General features: G+C 51.5%; 1 protein-coding gene across 1 annotated transcript in view; it reads right to left on the minus strand.

The window, feature by feature from the left end:
- ZSWIM5 (zinc finger SWIM-type containing 5) overlaps positions 1–19,962 on the minus strand; it is a 98,224-nt gene that overhangs the window by 19,802 nt on the left and 58,460 nt on the right. The window contains exons 2-4 of the mRNA XM_027892928.1: positions 9,553–9,909; positions 1,291–1,439; positions 530–680 (exon numbers count right to left, since the gene is read on the minus strand). Coding sequence (XP_027748729.1) covers positions 530–680; positions 1,291–1,439; positions 9,553–9,909 — 657 coding nt within the window. The remainder of the gene's footprint in view (positions 1–529; positions 681–1,290; positions 1,440–9,552; positions 9,910–19,962) is intronic.

The raw sequence follows: 19,962 nt of genomic DNA on the forward strand, positions 1-19,962 counted from the left end.
GAATTACCCAGAACTGCATTTCCCTTACAGCCAGGCTCTGTGCCACCCATCCTGCCCCCCTCACCCTGGAAATGTGCACCACAGAGGGCAGAAATCTGTTAGATGTGATGAGACTTGAGAACCTGCCTTTCCCCCTCTGGATCATGGTTCCTCCAGGAACAGCACTTCCACATCCAGGCTACATCCAGCCCCTGGGACTCACAAGCCCCCCCTGTCCTCCCTCCAAAAGGCTTTGGGGCAGCACACCAAACACCAGGTTGCTGCAAGTATGGGACTGGCCACACGCTGCACACCCTTCATCCTTGACCCCTTTGCAGGAGAGGGGCTGGTTTAAGCTGTTGAACTGTGTGGTTTGGGCCTGATCCAGCTGTCCCCCACCACGATTTCCCCGGCAGGAGATAAAGTAAGCTCCTAGCATCTCTCAGGGTCTCTTCTCCCAGAGCAGAGCCCCAAAGGGCCTCTGGAATGACGTCTGTTGGCCCAGCAGCCCAGACAGCCCTGCTGTTCTCTGCAAGGCAGTGGCCCTTACCCAGCTCATCCCAGAGCTGCCGGCACTTCTCCGTTATGCCTGTCCCCTGCTGCCTCCAGAGGGAAAGCCGAGGATCAGCCATGAACTGCTCTGTTATCAGCGTCAGCATCCTGGCCCCGTTGGAGTCCCTCATGCGCAGCATCTCCCGGACCTGGAGAGGACAAAGAGAAGTCTTTGGTGAGGCAAGCATGATCCCTCAGAGGTGTTTAAGACACATTCACCTGGCTGGCAACCCACCCCTCCCTCATCCTGAGGGTCCAGACTGTAAATGCATACATATATATACGTATATATGTGTGTGTGTGTATAAGGTGTAATCATACATTATAACCCTCATGTAACGGCTGTGATGAGGCTGGTTGGAGCCCAACTGGCTGTGAAGAGGACCAAGTGATTACAAACATGAAAACAAAGCCCTTCTGCAAAGAGTCCATAGGCTGTTGGCACCTTTCCACGTCTCGGTAGGCTCTGCAGGGTTGGCTTTTTCCCCACCGCGCTGAAGGGGAGACGAGGGAATGCCTTCCCTCGCACAGGGATCACGGCAAGCCCATCACATGGGAGGAAGGGACCTGCCAGGACAGCAGGTGAGACAACCCAGGCCTGACCCAGAGCCTGGATTATAACCGCCTGCTCCGCGACAGGGCGAGAAGGCACTGGAGCAGAGATTCCCAGCTGTGATGGGCACCCTGCCAGGGCAGCCAGCGAGCTGCCAGCTACGTGACATGCCGAGCGGAGATGGGAGAGAGCAGCCGGCTCCTCACCTTGGCAAACATGGAGTTGAGCTGCTTCCCCGAGCCGTAGTACCCTCCCTGAGATAGGAACAGCTTCACCTGCTCTCGGACCTGCTCCTCGTCCAAGTGCCAGCAGTTCTCATCGTCGATGCTGGCCCCAGCAGTGGGGTCAGGAGCACCTGAGGGGACAGGGAGGGAGGAGAAAAGAGACAACTGTGTTTATCGCAGCAGGATCAGCAGTCCCACCAGCAAGGAGTGCACCTACTTGTATTTCATCAGTTCAGGTGGGTGAATACCACCCTAATTCCCAGGCAGGGAGCCCCACTTGGCAGCACCATGCTCTCCCAACACGGTGGTGGCAGCAGCAGCCATCAGGAGTGATCCTGACCACAGGGCTAATGATTGCCTGGCCACTCTCCCTCCGCACCCCACAGGACATGGGACCGAGGGAAGGCAGGGGCCTGCCTTCCTCCAAAGCCCCAGGAGTGCAGGCAATGCAGCTGCAGAGCCTGGAGCGCTCCACGGCTCCAGGGACTGCCCAGGGTGCTCATCCTGCTGCTTCACATCACGGGTTTGTTAAGGCATCAGTAAAGCTCCAGTTCCCGCAAGCCCTTTCCCACGTTTGGAACAGTCTAACAAAGGTACCACTGCAGATGGGCTCCAGAGCCCTGGGTTAAACACCTGGTCCTGCCCCTCATTTGCTTTAGAACAGGGGACAAGTCCCTGGGCATCCATGTACCTGCCTGGGAGAGACCCCTCTGCAGGAAAGAACAAAGGATCGATAATCCTTCAAAGAGCAAACTGTGACCAGAGCAGGGCCTTTGGAAGTCACATGCATGTGTTCAAAGGCTGTACTTCATCTTCCAGAGAACAAAAAAAGGCAGAAAACCCACAAGTGCTTCAAACAACTTGGACCAAATTTCCCTTGCCTTGCCCCTTTCAATTCCCATTTCCCCTCCACCAAAGCACTATCCTACCTCCAGTGATGTGTTCCAGGGCTCACAGGGCAGGCAGCAGCACAAATGCAGCGAGCAGCCAGGAGCACAAAAGGGAACAGAAACTTGGCTTTTCAGCTGCCTTCTTCTGAGTCCTGCTCAGAGACTCGTCAGGGAGAACCAATGCCAAGGAGGGACAGAGGTGGCTGGGGGATGGTCCACTCCACTTTGGTCTGCTTCTCCTATCTCATCTCCCTCTCAAGCAAGGAAGGAGGCCAGAGAGCTAAGGGATGCTGTAGCTGACATATTCCCAGTTAAATCTTAATGATGTCTTCCCCAACTGACTGGGATCTGATTGGGCACCAGAAATCACTTTTCTACTGAGACAGCTTGGGATGCTGTGCACGCCTCAGCCCTGTGCATTGCTGAACCAAGAGCTCAAATGCAATTCATGAAAATCATGCTCCAGGATGCTTGTTCAGCAGGGCAACTGTCTCTTCCTGGCTTGTAAGCAAGACGACACCAACCCGAGGGGTTTTGCTCCTCCAGGAAAGGCTGAGAATGCTCCTGACCCGGTAAGATATTTGTATTTAACGTCCTTTACAAAAATCACTTAATTTCTGCTAACAATCACCGCCTGAGAGAAGTTCCAGCAAGCTCTAGGCATGCTGAAGGGACAGGATGCTGCTTCTCCCTCTGCAGAATAATTTATAGGCGACACAACCACATAACTGGGATGGGAGCTGAAGCAACAGAAAGGAAATCACAGCTCCTGGATGAGCATGAAGGCTTTTGCCTACAGCCCCACACATGCCCTGATCCCGCTCCTCCGCTGCCAGTGGCCAAGCTCTGCCATAAGCCACGAGGGACAACCACACCAGGGACAGGGACAGTCCATCCCGGCCCTTTGAGCTTTTCTGTGCCTTTTCCTTCCCTCCCCCAGCCCCATCCTTATCTCGCAGATAAAGAGCAGACAAGCCAGCGATTATCCCCTATCAGGAACCGATGACTAATCTGTCTACCATGAGCGCTTATCCGGCCCCATCACTAGGTATCCCAGACGCTTGCACTCTTAATATCCTCCTCCCCACCCTCCTGCCCGCCACTCCTTGCTGCAGCTATCCAGAGCAGCCTCAACTGCCTTTACAGGGTCACCTGGCTGCATCTGTAGGGACCAGGAGGTGCCTGGGGAGGCCCACCTAAGCTCAGTTCATCCTTGGTCCCTCACCGCGGCCGCTGGGACAGGTTAAGGTGGAGGAGTTCTCAAGACGCAAAGAGCGACTGCATTTTTTTTTTGGGGGGGGGATCCCCGGCTACCCTCGGCGCTCGCTGCTCTCACGCAGCGTTAGCGACGGAAAGCCCGGGCAGCGAGGAAAGGAGCGTGCAGCTAAATAAAAACCTCCTCCTCCCACACAACACACTGAGCACTTCGCACGTCGGGGTTCGGGCCGCAGCCAAATTAGCAACGCGCCTCCCGCGCCTCCCAACAAAACCCAAATCTGCTCGAAAACGTATTTTGCTCTCCTGCAAAACATTCAGAGGGAGGGCTGCAATAGCAGATTCCCACACGTGCAGCGCAGCCCGGCAGATAACAGGCTGCCCAATTACGCCGGGGAGCTGGATAAACATTTAAGAGCAAACAACGGGATTTGTGCTGGGTTTAAATATTAATGGCAGGATTTGTCCACTTCCCCTTGCCAACGTTCACACCGTGGGGGCTTCAGCAGCGGTATGCCGTGACGCAGCTGATGAGTGATTCCATGTCTCGGCTCCAAAGGAGCCGGGAACGGCATGTTAAACAGCCCGGCGCCTGCATAGCACATTTCTCATATAGCAGCATTCGTGCTCCAAAGAGGCCTGTTTCAGATGTGTGCTGGATCCCGGTCCTGCCGGATTCAGATTTAAGGAAACACCACTGCACATCTTGAGCGGAAAGCGTTTCACCAGCCCAGTTTACGCTGGCTGCAGAAACAGAGATAAAAGTGCAAGCCGTCACACCCCGAGCAGGACTCCCCGCTCGCAGGGGGCTTGGGGTTTAACTGTTTGACAGCCAAGCAAGGCTTCTCCAGGCAAATACAAAGGTTGAGAAATGAGGACTGGAAAAATCAACAAATAAGGAAACAGAGTGAAGCCAGGCACGGGAAAATTCAATTCCTTGCTCTGAAATTAGCTGCCTTACATGAAGAAAACGAAACGTTCTCCTGGCCTGGAACGATGCAGATTTTCAGGGCTAAGGAGGCAGTGGGACCTCGTGGGTCATGCCAAGGCACTGGCACATCCCAAACACAAGCTCCTGAACCCAAGAAGGATGGGTAAGGTGGAAAATACTCCCAGAGCGTCTCACCCAAAGTAGGATTGGTGACACAAAGAAAAAAGGGATAATTATTATTTTTAACCAGTGCCTGGAGCTGACAAACTGATGCTGAAAGCCACTCAGGGATAAAGATGATTGCTCCAGCATCGCCCCCATGGTCATCTCACCAAACTGTGCCCAGCATCTGTCAGTGGTTCAGGGCCTGGCCACGCTGGCCCCAGGGTCAGTGGTGCCCAGAGCAGGGCTTGCCATCACTGTGGCACTTCACAGGGGTCATCTCATGACTGCACGTGGTGGTGTTGCTGAATGCCCCTGGGCTGCCTCTCCAGAGCCCAGAGGGAAAACAGACCTGAAGGAACAGCTCAGGGCAGGGGGTGGGGAGGACGTGGACAAATAAGCAAACAGCAGAAAACCTTGGAGAGAAAATAACCAGGCACCAGAAAGGAAATGAACTCTAACAAGGGATTAAAAATAGCAGTGAAGCAAGGAATCAAGCTCTGCCAAGGCTCCTGATTCGTTTTCAAGTGGAGACAGGTTGGGGTGGGGGGGGAGGGTCCTCCAGGGTGGCCTGAAGATTGAAACACACCTGCCAGCAATGGGGCAAGTGAATCTGGACTGGATCTCAGCATGGTGGAGCTCTGTGGTCCAGCTGGTACCACTATCTGGTGCACCCAACTTTGGAAGCTGCTTGTCAAGCACCACTCATGTGCTCTAGTGTTATTTGGCAACCCCAGTGGCTTTGCAGGACAAGGGGGAAGAGCTGCCTTTCTCTCCAGCACTCAGGTGTGTTATTTTCCCTTAAATCCACATCAGCTCAGCAAACAGGAACACGAATCCCCTGGAGATCTGACCTTCTCCTCCTCCACTGCAGGAAGGCAGAATTTCAAATAGATTTACCGGTGCTGCCCTCCAGACACTGTCTCAGGATGACCTGAAAGTTAAAGACTGCCCCAGGACTCCTCAAACATCAGTCCTGGCTCGCTGTGACAGGACAAGCAGGGACTTCCCGCACGCCGACCTGGCAGCCGACTTGAAGTGTGCAAGGAGCAAGATGGGCCAAGGGGTGAAGGACAGTTTTAGCCCAGGAGCTGAAGGAAGGCTCAAGGTGGTCAAGAATGCATCTGGGACAAAGGGAAACAGATGAGGCAGAGGCCTCCTTATGGTTTTTCCATAAGCAGATCTGGTTTTCCCACACCAAGGCCTGAGGGTTTTCCGAAAGTCTCCTCCAAGGAAGCTCCTGAGTCTCTGCAGGAGCACAGTCCTGTCTTTAAGCTTTTAATTACAGATTTTAATGATCACTCTCTGTGGCCCTGCAGTGGTTTCCATCAGCCTCCTCTCCTTTGCCACAGACTGCTTTTGCCCTCAGGAAGAATCCAGTTTGCTTCCAAAGCCCAGATATCCCAACCAAGTTCAAGGAATGTATCTGAAACACGGCTTTCCTTTCTGTACACCTCACACTGATCCAGTCTTCCTCTTAAAATAAATTCAAATTGTTCCCTACAAGCATGAACCAAAATACCAGAGGAAAAGAAGGTTACCTGGATAGCTTGGATCCTGTGCACTGCCTGATGATGGATGTTGGATCCAAGCTGTGAGAGCAGGGAAACCAGCACTGCTGTCAGGACTCACTGGTGCTTCTGAGTTCCCTCTCCTTCGCTTGCTTTTGCCCCCAAAATCTCCCTCTCTGCCTACAACTCCCATTTCAGCTTTTTCTCAGTGCTGCCCTCTCCAACACCTCCTGCCTCTCTCTGCAGTACTTCACTGCACCAAAGCAATCGCTCTCTCTCCCTCATCCACGCCTCGGGAAGACGTGTTCTTCCCAGGTTTCACAGTGGTAGAGCAATGGATCCCCCAACAGCAAAGCTGCACCAATCCACCAGCACGACCCACCATGGCTGATGGTCCTCAGCTTGCATTTCCCCTGAGCCAGGCTGGCGCCACAGCAAGCCAAGGCAAGCCCCGGGCTGATGCTCTCGGAGGAGAGAGGGAGGGAGCAGGGTGCCAAGGTGGCCACCACCAGGTAATCCTCACTTTGCTGGAGTCCTGGCTCCAAGCTCTCCAGCTGCGGATTCTGGATGCCCGCAGCATTCACCCCGCTGGGAAAGGCCAGGCAGCCACGAGACACTCCTGCTGGCGCAATGACGCCCTCGCAGCCTTGCTCCGTGCTGGGCAGTCACACCGCTGGCTTTTATCCCCCTGGGGAGGGCACACTACGGCACTGAAACCAGCCCTGGTCTCCTCCCTCCAGCTGCCACTCCAGATGCTAAGCGTGGCGCTGCCAGGCGGGCGAGATGCCCTCGCTGTGAGCACGCTGCCCTGCGCGGCCAGGCCACGGGAGCAGAAACGTGACCCCCTTCAGTGGGCAGAGGCCAAGCGGGGAGCAGAGCGGCAGGCACACACCTTGGAGCTCCGCTTGGACTGAATCCTTCGAGAACACGCGAGCGCCTTGGCTGCGCTCCAAGACTCCATCATTACTGGATAGTTTGCATTTCCTTCTAGGAAGACAGCCGGGAAGATCGGCACGCGGTGCACAGCCCGTGGCTACAGACTCCTGCAAGGAACAAAGCTCCGATGCCCGGAGCCGAGCGTGCCAGACAATGGCCCGTAATTTTCTCTGCCATTCAGGCTCTGCAGGAGGAGAAGGAGCATCCCTGACAGCCTTATTGTACAAAACCAGACAATCCCTTTAAACAACGGGCATTTTCCAGCCAAACTGGTGCAGAATCAGCTCCTCCATCCCATGTGCTCGCCGTCAGCACGGGAAGAGCAGCCCTTCGGGTGACCAGAAGCAGGTGGGGAAGACCCAATGCTTAGATAAAGCTCAACAGACCTCTCCTCAGAAGAAATGGGTGGGGGAAGGAATAAAAGATTCCTGGAGAGGCTGTTCTTGCTCCAAGGTGTAATAATCTCAGGTATCCAGTGAACACACACTGGGCTACTGCTTGGGTTGCAGAAGTTGGCCTGCCAAAAGCCACCTTGGTCCCAACCCCAAGGTGAATGAAGGTGTGACCACAAGGGTTTGAACTAGACACAGTCAAGAACTGTAAGCATAAGCCCATAAACCTCTGTGTAAAGCACAGCTAGAAGAAACACAAATCCCAGGATCAGTGACCCACTATGAATGCATGAGCCACAGTTGGAAAGGGAGAGATGGGGGAAAGATTTGCATCCCCTTCAACTGGAGACCCCAAAATTGCTCTCCTATACAAAGCCCCACATGCCTGGAGCTCTTCCTCTCCTGGGCTCAAGCAGCTCTGCAATGCAGTTGACTGTGCCTGTTTCTGGCAGACAAGGAGGGCAAACTTGCAACACTGTCCGGGGTCAAGACTCGGAACCCTGGACAGGATCACTCTGAACCTGAATGTGAGCTTTTCGGAGCCTTCCTTTTCAAAGGGGGCAAAATCTAGAAGTTACAGGTCATCTTTAGATCATCTCATCATCCTAGGGCTTATCTGCATCCTCCCCCAGGATGAGATGAGGCTGCTCTCCTGCTTGCAGAGGCATTTCCTCTCTTGTAACCAGCTGGGCAGCCACAGGGATGTCAGACAGGTGTCACCTTCTGTGGGGTGAGTCAACATGTCTCTGTTGGTTCAAAATCACACACTGGAGTGTGTGAATTTGCACGAGTCTGAAGGCACCAAGAATTTTTGCTTTGTTTTTTTTTTCAAAACCACTTGTGAAAACACGAGGCAGATCTTGAACCGGAGCCAACATCTGTATCTTTGTAAGACTCTCAATCACCAGCCTTTTGCTGACTCTAGAGCAATAAATATTCAGAGTCTTAAAAGCTTTACTTCAATCTGCTTAGGAGAAAGCAGCCTCGAACAATGGCCAAGAAGGGATCTTGCCCAGCCTCAGCTTCAGTAGATCTGCTCAGCGAGGGAGTGGCCCTCACCAGATCCCTGCAGTATCACAGCTCCTCATTCTTTCATAATGCCAAAAATTGAGGACCCCCTGCCCCCTGCAAAAGCCAGTTATTTAGAGCACAACCTCCCATGCAGCAGACATGGTCCAGCAGAGGAGACAAAGGCCACTCCCAACGTAGGAGCAGGAACGACCAGATAGAGGGAGGGGAAGACATCTAAGATCAGAGCTGCCATCACCCCTACGGTGGAGGTGAACCGCTGGCCTCACCTCTACATGTGGATTCAACCAGTTCAGATGATATTTTAGGCTGCACATGGGGCTTTTCATCTTCAGAGCACTTAACAGGCATGTGTTAATCCCCGCAACGCCCCTTCCGTGGCAGATAAATGTTTATTATCTCTGCTCTACAGCTGGTGGGACAGGCACGGTGGGGAGCGGCTCATTGTTGCAGACCCTGGGCAACCTCCTGGGCTCCTCGGAAAGACACAGCAGGAGACACCCCCTGAGCCTGGGACACTTCCTGGGCCAGCAAAGCAGGGCTGGGATGGGCACTGTCCCTCACACTTCCAGGGGAGGAAGTGAAAAGCACTTTCCAAACACAAAGCCCTAGGACACATCTCCACTGCCTTTGTGCAGTAGGTCAGAACAGCGGCGCTCATTTATTATGGGCAAATTAACGCCCATGGAGATTAAAGCTTTATCTCCCGCCGGCTCAGCCGCATCTGACTTAGCAACGTGCAGGGCTGGGGCTGACACCGCGTCCCTGCGTGATGGAGGAGCCACATCCCCACTGCCCCTCTCGCTCCGCAGGGGTCCCAGAACCACCTCCTTCTGTGCTGGGGGCTAACCCTGCTGCCATCCTCCGCCCTTCGCTTCTCCATTCTACTCTAAGCTGTGCCTTGTGCACCACCAGCCTGCCTGCTCTGTCTCTCCCTGCCTGTTGAAGCCTGTGTTTGACAGACAAACACATAAAGAGGAGCAGGGGGCAGGATGGGGATGCCCTGACGATGTGGTCCCAACACCCACGCACTAACATCAGTGTGACACTGCCAGCAACAGACAAACAGCAAAATGAAGGCCATCACCATTGGCATCACCACCAGCATCAAAACCACCACCCAACCCAAACACAGAGTGAAGCAGTGCCGGGTCACCCGGGGAGGGGGGAGGAATTACCATGCACTTGGTTGATCTCCGAGTTGGACGACAGGATCTCATCAGCCAACTTCTGGGCGGTGGGCAGCACCTCGGTGTGGTGTGCCGTGATCAAATACTGAACAAACTTCTGGAGCTGGTCCCTGTTCATCTGGAAAAGGGTCTCTGAGATGGGAAGACGGAGTTTGACCTGGTCCGGCTTGCGGATCCTGTACAGTGAAAGCGCCACGACGTGAGCGCAGTAAAAAATGTCCTTGTTCCCGCAGCCGCACGTCACTGAGGTGATTTTGCAGCGGTCGAAGCTGATGGCCACCTTGTAGGTCATCTCTGGTTCTGTTGCAGTCGCTGGCTCTGTTACCGTCCCGCTGAGGTGGAACCCTGGAGAGGGCAAGGAGAAGAGGGAAAGGTCAGGTTAGGTTCCCTGTGACCACAGCCACCCCTGCAAAAGCTGGACAAAGGCAAGGCCAGCCAAGGCTGCTTGAGCATCTCTGTGCCAAGGAGGAGAGCACCCAGCACACCCCATCCCAGTGGCTTACACCCAGCAACACCCTGTGTACAAACACACTTCTGCACCAACACACACAGTGCAGCCATACTCACTGGTGAGTTTATTTAACAGCCAAACCCTCAGGGGAAGAAGAGCAAAGCTGCTCAGTTCCCATTTGTTTAAGTCTCTCAGACTGTTTCTCTCCTGGGAGTCATTTCCATCCACGCCTCCCTCTCGCTGAATTTGCAACTCACATGAGTGAGGGCTGGTAGAAAAAGGCCACGTTTGCTTTTCTCTGATGAGGCGAACTAAATGCAAAGCAATTCCAACTTTGTCCCTCAACCAGGAAGAGTGCTCCAGGGCATGGCCACAGCTCTGAGCTCTTCCACACAGGGAAAACAAGGAGCAGTGACAGGAGCAACACACAGCCCAAACTGTGGGCTGGGGGAAAACTGCTCCTTGAGCTCCACAAATTGCTCACGTCAATGTTATGGTGCTCCTGACAGTTCTCACCATGCTGCAAGGGGGTGCAGTGCCTTGGGGCACAAAGTGTGAAAAAAAGCCCCCAAAAAGTCCCAAATGCGGATGAGGAGCATTAAATGGGCTCAGAAAGTACTCTGGCTCCAAGGAAGGTGGATATACCCAGCAAGTGAGGGACAAAGCCAGTGACGAAAGACCATCAAACTCAATCTGAAAGGGAGCCTCAGGAAGCCCTTCTCAGGATCCAACTGCTGAGTGGGTCCAACATGAACACTTTGCCCCTGGAAAAGGGACGTCTTTGTTCCCCCCATTCATCTGTCTCATTCCTCCAAGGAGAATGAGGCTGCACCAGGAAGTTAATTAACATGGACAGGACCACCCAGTGCACCCGTGTCAGAACGTGGTGTGAGACCTGGCACCCCACACCACCCGTCCCAGCCCTCCTCCCTGAAGAGGATGCTCACTTTTCTCCACGCCACTGCAACCTTATTAAGACTGTGTATGTACAGGTCCCTGCAGAGCCTGCCATCCCCCCGGAGAAGGCGGCAGACAGCTGAGAGCCCTACAATTAGCAGCAGAAAAGGGAAAGGGGGGTGTGTGTGGGGGGGGTGAAGATTAAAATACATTAACTGCATCAAACCCTTGTGCGTTTGCCAGCTCTTACAAAGGCTTTCGGAGACAAATTCTACCAGAGGTTTTTAATAAATGGCATCAAACCCAGCTATTCACTGCCAGTCTCTTTAAAGCCACGCCAAAAAACACATTCAAATCTGATTAAGCGTCAAGGAGGTCTGCTTTTACTTTAGTGCAAGGGAGGGGTGGGGAGAGAAGCAGACCTGTTCTGCTGCCATCACCCCAAAACCCACCCCATGTGGCCAGCAGAGCAGGAGGGGAGGGATGGACAGCCCTGCACTACACCCTCTTGCTCACAAGCTGCCAGGAGTGGAAGCTCGGCTGCAGAGGTGCCGGGCTCGGTGCCGCGGGAGCAGCACGGCAGGAGCTGACGAGCCATCCCCCTCCACACAAGTCCGTCCCCCAGCAGCCAAACTGTATAAATCCTGAGGATAAACTCCAAAGTGTTTATGTTTTACCACTTCTCTGGTTTGCAATGCTTGGCAGGCGGCTCCGACTCACTGCCAGTTTCTCCCTAGTTTAGTTTTTGAACAAGTTGAAAGGACTGGAAACCGCGTTCCTGAGCGAGAATGTATGGATATGCTCGTGTGTATGCCCACAGGCACATGCACACGTATATATAAAACACTCCAGGACAAATTATTGGCCATAAACACTGCCCTGAACTGCTTACTTTAGCAGGACTGTGGGCCAGCCCCCACTTGGGGCTAACTGGCGTAAGGTTGGATGAACTCATTTAACCAACTGACCTGTTTCAGACAGGTATAAGTCCGAAAATACAGCAACTGTGGTCTGACCCAACCCCCCGAGAGAGAAAATTTCTCCAGATACTTCCCAGGCTGTTCTCAGGCACCCCAAAAGCTGTGCTCTCCCATCTGCCCCAAGAGCCAGTCCTCACAATTCATAGCTGAGGTCTGCACCTCAAACAGGACCGTCCAGTATGTCAACAACTGCCAAGTTCATTCTGGCACTTGAGCCCTAAGTCAAGTGTTGGTTTAGATTTTAGCTATGATGGCAGCAGGTCTATTTAAGATAAACTAGGAACTCCATACAGAACATTTATCAAAAGTTTAGTCAGAAATTAAACATGGTAGAGGGGGAGAGAGAGGAGCTGGCAGGAACAGAAGCATTATTTGGGAATATTTACACTAACAGGAGGTCAGACCGCAGCTACCACTCTGCACCCTACACTGTGGCCAGGTCTGCACCCCAGCACCCACAGGTGCTGAGCACACCAGCTCAGCAGTGACGGGTATCATTGTCCCAGAGAAGAGTGGTGGCTAAAAGGTGGGTTATGGTGTGATTACTCCATCATCCATCGAAACATGCACTCCTGGTCCATGCAAAACTCTGGTGCTATCATCACCAAAAGGCTACGAGTCACCCTGGAAAAGGGCATCTGTCACTGTACCCTCCTCTCTGTTCATCTCACATCCTGGAAGCAAGAAGCATCCTAGGAGCTGTTGATACTAGCACTTCAGCAGAGAGAAACATAGCCCTGGTCACAGACATGGGGTCTGGACGGCACTGAGAGCAAAGACAGACTCTCCTCCCTGTCCTCCCCATACATCTCAATATAAGACATTCCTACAGCCGAGTGCTTATCTAGGACTTCATCTTCTGTTCTTAACATAAACTGACTTGGTGTTTGATTTGCTGCCAGGGAAGTGACAGTGCAAAGGCTTGAAAACCCATGGAAAAGAAATAACTGAATACCATCTTTGTAACTACAGACTCATTATGTCCCGTCAGAGTTTAGCTTTGTCCCAAGAACAACGTTGCCTTCTCCCTGCCCCAGAACACCCTCTCCTACTTTTACCATGGAAGCTTCCCAGTGGATGTCTCTTTGATCAAGGTTGCAAAAGCAGCTGAGTCTTCATAGCTGCCCCAGAAAGAGCACAGAAAGGTGCCAAAAATGGTCACAGGCACACAGGGCACGATGAGCCCATCTCCTTCCTAATCCCACCCATCTGACCCATCAAATGGGGACAAAACACTGGAGCAAGGACCTTCCTTGCGTTACTGCTGCAGGACATTGCACATCTGATTTAAATTAAAACAGACCCAAGAATTGCCTTTTAGAAGTTTGTGAGCTCCACAATAGTAGGACTTACAAATTCATCAGCTGGGCAGCACTCTCATCTTTGGAGCAGATAAACCCTGCAGGCTGGGAGGAGGACGGATCCACAAAACCTCCCTGGGCTCTGAAACAGCTACATAGGATCAAGCCTTTAGCAGGGACTCCGGGGCAGGAGACTTTTGTTATTAGGACAACAGCATTAAGGCCTCAGAAGCATCTTTAATCAACAGAAGCATCTTTAACCAAGATGGAGAATTCTTTGATCTCTAAACCTACTCAACCAAAAGGAGCTTTGCAAACTTGTCCAGTTCTGTAACAGCAGGCAGTCTTTCAGCTGGACATCTTTAACCCAGATGTCCACGTGCCAACCATCAGGAGAAACCACTAGCCTTTGCTGCAGCTCCAACCCACCATGAGGCCAGCTCTAAAGACCCCTCATTTTGCATCCTCTAGCAGATCACTGAAGGTAAAGCCAACATTCGAGCTGGTTACATTAAAATACCTGAAGTTTGGAGACAGGCAGACCCCCAGGTGGAAATTCAAACTCTAGAAACAAGCAAAACCCAGGCATAACACCTTCCCTTCTCATAACTGTGGCATCAAGAGCCTTCCAATACCTGCAAGGAAGAAGAGGGAGAGGAGTAATTGGGAACCCAAGCACTCAGCTCTGCTCCCTCTGGCAGCTGCTGCTCACAGCCATCTCTCAGATTTCACACTGCAGCCCAGACAGAAGTCACAGTTGTCATATGTAAAGTTGTGCCATTCGGAAAAAATTAGCTCACTCTTCCCAGGAGCGGCAGTCGTTTGCCTTTCACGGAGCGTTAGCCAGGGTGGAAACCACCACGGAACAGCAGCCACCTGCAGGACCTAACCCTGAGGATGCTGCACTGGCACTGCTGCGCAACAGGATGGGGTCCAGTAACACAGGGGTAACGTGGGGAGCACTTTTTCACATCACTGTGGCTCCTCTGTCCCCTCCACAGGCTCTTCTTCGTTTTCATGGAAACCTTGAAGCAGGGCAAGGAATGGCTCTGCAGAGGGAAACACTCACCCCTGAGCAAGAACCACCAGTGGGATGTGGCTGGACACTGCACATAAAGAACTCACCCCAAACCTGGCTGTCAAAACCTCAAGTGACCTCCTAGTACCCGAGGCTGATATTCTGGGCAGCCTCTGTTAGGAGCAACGTGATGGAAAGTCAATCCACGCAGCTTCCTGAAGGCACCAGCCACATCCCCTTGCACCCTGGCCAGAGAGCGGCTGTGGCAGACAGCAGCTTGGCTCCTCGCTGCTTCTGTACTCCATGCTCAGCTCCAGGACTCCACTTCTAGCCAGACTAACCCCACTTCAAATCTCTGTTTGGGCAGCTCTGCCTTTGGGCAGGCAGGAGCTCTGCAAAACCAAATGGGAGTGAATGCAGGGATATTTATGGGGCTCAGTAGATGTAGATGAGGTAAACTGAAATTCTCAGGGCAAGTTGTATACACTAGGTTAACGTGACCCAAATATTTTTTTTTTTTTTTTAAATTTCCAAACCACAGCGGAAAGTTATTTTAAACTAAAGTGATTCCAAGCTCTTTAGTGATTAAACGGACTGCAGCTCCGGCTCCTAGTGGAAAAACCATTTGTTTTTCCACTGTGTGAAAGCCATAACTAGCAATGAATAATAATTGCCGCACCAAGTGTTATTTATAAGCCATTCTCAGTCACATTTCCGTGCCTCGAAACAGCAGCTTTCTAAACATGAACTTAAAATCGGTCAATATTTGTAATGTAGACAACACCCACGGGAGGAAGGTGTCGGTGCACTCGGGCGGTGGGAAGCGGAGGTTAGTAAAATCTCCCAAAGCTTTCCGGCTTCTAGATCAATTCCCCCAGCCGGCTGATGCTGACAATTGCTCAGTCCCTGACCTTGCAGTTGGAAAGGAGATGGGCTCATGAACTCATTTGCACATGACAATGCTCCAGCAAAGTGAATCATCTGCCTCCGATAGTAACGGAGAGTACAGCGCGCCCCAGCCCTCCCAGGCTCCATTCAACCAGCACAGGGCTGGCCTTTTGTGCTGCCAGTGCAAGAAAGACTCTGCTGAAGATGTGTGCAATTAAACCCACTTTTCTTGTTGCTCTTTTGATTCAGCGGCTCAATGAGAGGCACCCTAGGCAGGTGTTGTCACACACAGATAAAATGTGCCTTTTCAGAGCACTGGCAGACAAAAAGAAAGAGGGTAAGGCTGAATCAATTGCCATTTCTCCCTTGCAAAATAGGGAATCCGGGCTTCCAGTGAGTCAATGAGCAGAGCTGCTATGAGTTTCCATCCTCCCTCCTCCCCAGAGCAAGTCTTTTTTGTGACCACAGGCAAAGGTGCTGTTGTTAAGCAAGACCTTGGCAGCGATGAAGGAGGTAGGTGACGGCTGTCCAGGATGATGCTGTCCCAGCAGCACGCAGCCGCGCTTCTTCTGCTGAATTATTCCCCACACAGCCCTCCTCCCTGTCCCCACCACGCTCCTGTCCCTGCCTGGTCATTACCAGCCTGGAAAAGCACCTCTTGCTTTCACAGAGCTAACAAAGACCATTAACAGCCCCCAGGAAGGAGCCGTGCCTGCAGCTGAGCTGCTGCCAGAGGAGGGGAAACAAAGGGATACGGATGAGTTGGAGAGGATGTACCGTGTCTGCAAGTGTCCCCGCACATACCTACAGCCTCAGACAACCAACTACCACAGGTTTACGACAAATATTCTTCTATCATCTCTCCGGGCAGGCCAGGGAAGAAGCAAGAGCTGCAGCTGTAAACAGAGGAGATGCAGTGGGGCTGTTTGTGCTGGAGGGAGCCGTAAGCTCCTCCGAGCAGCTGAGTAAGCTGGAGGGACGCTCTCTCTGCCATCTGCTCTGATCCCACAACACCTCCTGCAAATGAAGAGTCAATCCACTGGTTTCTATCCCTGTTAACCTCTAATCAGCCAAGAGGACTGGCCTCTGCCTTGCTCTTTATCCGAGCCAGCTAATGCGTGAAGCACACTGCGCTTCCCATCTGCTCCAGCATTACTAGAGTTAAAGGACAAAGCCGTTTCCCTGTCCCAAGCATTCACTTACACAGATGCCCTTGTATTAACTCAATTTCCCAGTGATTTCCATTATTACCCTTACGAGATTTCTGGTGTTTGTTTATCTAGGAGCCTGAAATGGAGGTTTTTTCCCTCCCCCTACTCAGCTCAGGGGGTGTCTGGCCCAAGGGCATGCTCCAGACGACTAGTTCCAATCTGTGACTTTACCAAAAATATTCAAAAATGTTCTCCATTTTCCTCCCCAGCCTGGAATGCTCTTTGTTGCCCTCCTAGTCCTGAAGAGCCAGGGTTTTTGTGCTTTTGTTGTGAGCCCCAAAGCCAAGACCACCCTTTTCAGCATCACCTTCCACCATCTTCTGATGCCCATCCGCGAATGGTTTTTAATCCACCCAGATGCACAACCCTTCCTCTGAAGACATACGGTTTGGGCAAAAAATTTAAAAATACAACCGGTTTTAAAGCTCAGTCTGATTTCCTCGGCTGAGGTGCAGCCTTGCAAGCTGAATTCCTCAGCTAGGAGGTCAGATCCAACTCAAACCAATCCAAATGCCAGCTCTGCAGCCACATAAACAACAGAAAGGGCTTGAAGAGAGGATGAGTTCACCACACCTTTGCTAACATGTGCTGCCCATGTAACAACTAGTGGCAAAACACTGTCAAGTCTCTCCTCTTTACTGCTATAGTATAACTAACAGCAATCTTGAATACAAAGAGTTTTCTTAAAAGCATGAGAGATTAGAAAGATTAGGACGTGTAGTGGAGTTTTTTAGTAGAAGTGGTGAATGCACCATTTCTACGTTAAGGGAGAAAAAGCAACACATCTCTTTGACTGTCCTCAATGCATCCATGAGTTCAAGAGGGGCTATATCTGAACAAGGAGCAACGTGGGTACATTCCTTGGTACAGCTCAGGTGTTTGCTCAACAGATGCAGGGTTGTTTTCCAGCATGAAAGAAAATATCCACAGGGAGGAAATTCACTTTTGCTGGAGTTTCCGGGCTCGTGCGTGCCATCAGTCGAGGCTGCCACAGAGCAGACCCAGCCTCATGCTGTCACCACCTCGGCTGCCTCAAGGAATCCGATGGGAGATGCCAAAACTCACACACGAGGCTCAGCTGGGGTCATCTCCTGACTTCAATGGAGCCACCCAGATTTCCAACAGCTGAGCTGCTAGTACATGAAAGGGTTTTAATTAGGAAATGCCTCTTATCCCTCCATGCAAGTGTCACCACGATGGGATCACTGAACTTCATCACAGTCAAAGGCAGATGGAGCGCCGCTCTTCCCTTCATCATCTTTTTTTATGTGGTGATTCACAGAACTCTTAGCCACACAAAAACATAATCCCAGCCCCTGAAAGCGAAGTGCCTCCCATGCTGGAGCCCTCAACCTGTTGTTCCTGGCCTAAGGGCTCCACCCTGGGTACCCTCTGGTTGTGGAAGAAGTTGCTGCAGAGCCATGAACATCCTTTTCTCTCAACGTATTTGCTCCCCTTCCTGACCTGCTTTTCCGAGACACAACCTCCCTCCTGCACTGGCAGCTTTTCCAGGTCCTAGCCTGAGGCCAGGGAGCAGCTTTGGATTTTGTCTCCAAATATTCAACGATAGATTGCATTCAAAGCATATCTTGCCATTTAAAGCTGCCTCAGGAGCAGGCCATCTTCAGACCAAAAAACAAACTCAATTTACCAATATCATGAATCAAAAGCAAAACCAAGCCTGAGAACCTCCTGACTTGCCTTCTTCCCACATTTTGGTTTTGCATGGGGCAGGACCAGCAGACAGCTTAACGAGGACCAAAAATCAAACCAGGGCACTGTGCAGCAACGGAGGGAAGCAGGACACCACCCCGATCCTCCCTGAGACACCAGACCTTAAAATAGCAGCTCTACAATTTATAGGGAACTTATTAGTTATAATTTTCCTGGCCCTCAGAAGCCTTCCGAGGGAATGAGGCAGCCTAGATTCAATACGAAAATCTGCTCCAAATTCTTCCCCCAAAAAAATGCTTTTTCCGCTAAGAATAGATCTTTCATTTTTAAGGGAGGATAAAGTCTGACTTTAAGTTGCTGGCAATGTTGTTAAATGAACACTGTATTTACAAAGCATTTCAATAGCATTTGTGGCAACGGTCTCAACAACAAATTTGCTGAAAAGGTCAATTAACTTCCTTCCGAGAACCTTGTTTTTAAAACAGAAAAGGGCTCTGCTTGAAATTGCTCCCCCAAAGCGGAAAAAAAAATTTAAGATGACACCATTTTGCCATTTCTGCTCTCAACCCCCCATTCAGGAGCTGGGCACAGACCCCAGGAGCAGGCACCAGGATGACTCCCCTCTCCTTCCAACTTTTACAGTCCTCATTTAGAATAAACCCACCTTTTTATATATATATTGAATTTCACTAAGGAGACCACAGACACACACTTTATATTGAAGAAATATTATTATACTTAAAGAGCTCAGCTCACTTCAGTAACTTCATGAAAACTTAGTGGTTTCCTCCCTCCCCTCTGGCCCCCAAACCAATAACGCTTACATTTTGGAGCTTATTAGGGTTGCTCCATATAGGGAAATTATCTACTCACGGCAGAATAAATTATTCAGCAATTGCTATTCCAGATCAGCCTCCTCTGTTGACATTTTATTCCAGAATAATTTTTGGAAACTCTGTGAGTGTATTTCTAAAGAGAGGGACTTCAATTCCAGAACAGTGAGTCATCCAAATACCTGCTGCACACCAGCCCTTGGTGACAGCCCTGACCAGAGCCATGCCAGAAGAGGAACTGAGGGGTACTGTGAAGTTTGGGAAGATTGACTGCTGTGTTTCAACATCCAGTGAAATTTGAAGTGGAGGAAAGCACAGGACTTGATTTCATGTGGGAAAAAGTGTTTTTCCAGCTTGCTTTTAAACTTGTAAGTTGCAAAAGAGGCTGGAGGACTTTGCATCACAAGGTGTAAGATCTGCCCCACCACTCTGGGGAAAGCAAGTGATTCCTGTCCCTGGAATCTCTGCACAGAGCTGGGAAATGGTAAAATACATGGGGGCCTCCAGCAGGACTACACTTTGGAGTGGGGGAACACTTTTTAGTAGAAGTGGTGAGTAGAGCAGCAGAGCTGTCATGTTTTGCTTCCCACATCTCCATCTTGGCTCTGCGCTCCTCCTGCACCAGAGCCCCCCATCCCCTGCTGGCTCCTCACAGGAGAGATGCCAGTGCTTACACATGTCCCTGGAGGGTCACATGGCTTTCCATCCATCATGCAGGTGAAGCGTGCTGAGAACTGTGTCTGAGAAGCACCAACTCTGACAGCGGAGAGACCTGCAGAGTATCCAGGTGTGCTATGGCAGCTCCCAAGCCCAACTCAACCTGCTGGTGGATGAGTTTTATGCCTCTTCCACACGGACCAGGGTTTTTTTTGGTATCCTCAAGTCCCAGTAAACTATACATCACATCCAACATTCCTCAGACAGCTAAAGAGTCAGCTCCGTGGAGCCCAAAGGCTATGCCTGAGCAGCTGGACTCGCTGCAATCTCCTGGGCATGGCCCCACAAATGGTTCCCTGACAGAAACACTTCCTCACAGGAAGCTCAACACACTTCAGAGGGCAACAGCAGGGCAGCGTGTTCAGGCACTGTAAGGAAAATCAAAGAGGGTTAAGAACAACCCAAGTGATGCAACCACATTAAAGTCC

This window comes from Empidonax traillii, unplaced genomic scaffold, assembly GCF_003031625.1.
Source record: "Empidonax traillii isolate 1590-97213 ecotype Southwest subspecies unplaced genomic scaffold, ASM303162v1 scaffold15:size5535645, whole genome shotgun sequence".
NCBI classification, from domain to species: domain Eukaryota; kingdom Metazoa; phylum Chordata; class Aves; order Passeriformes; family Tyrannidae; genus Empidonax; species Empidonax traillii.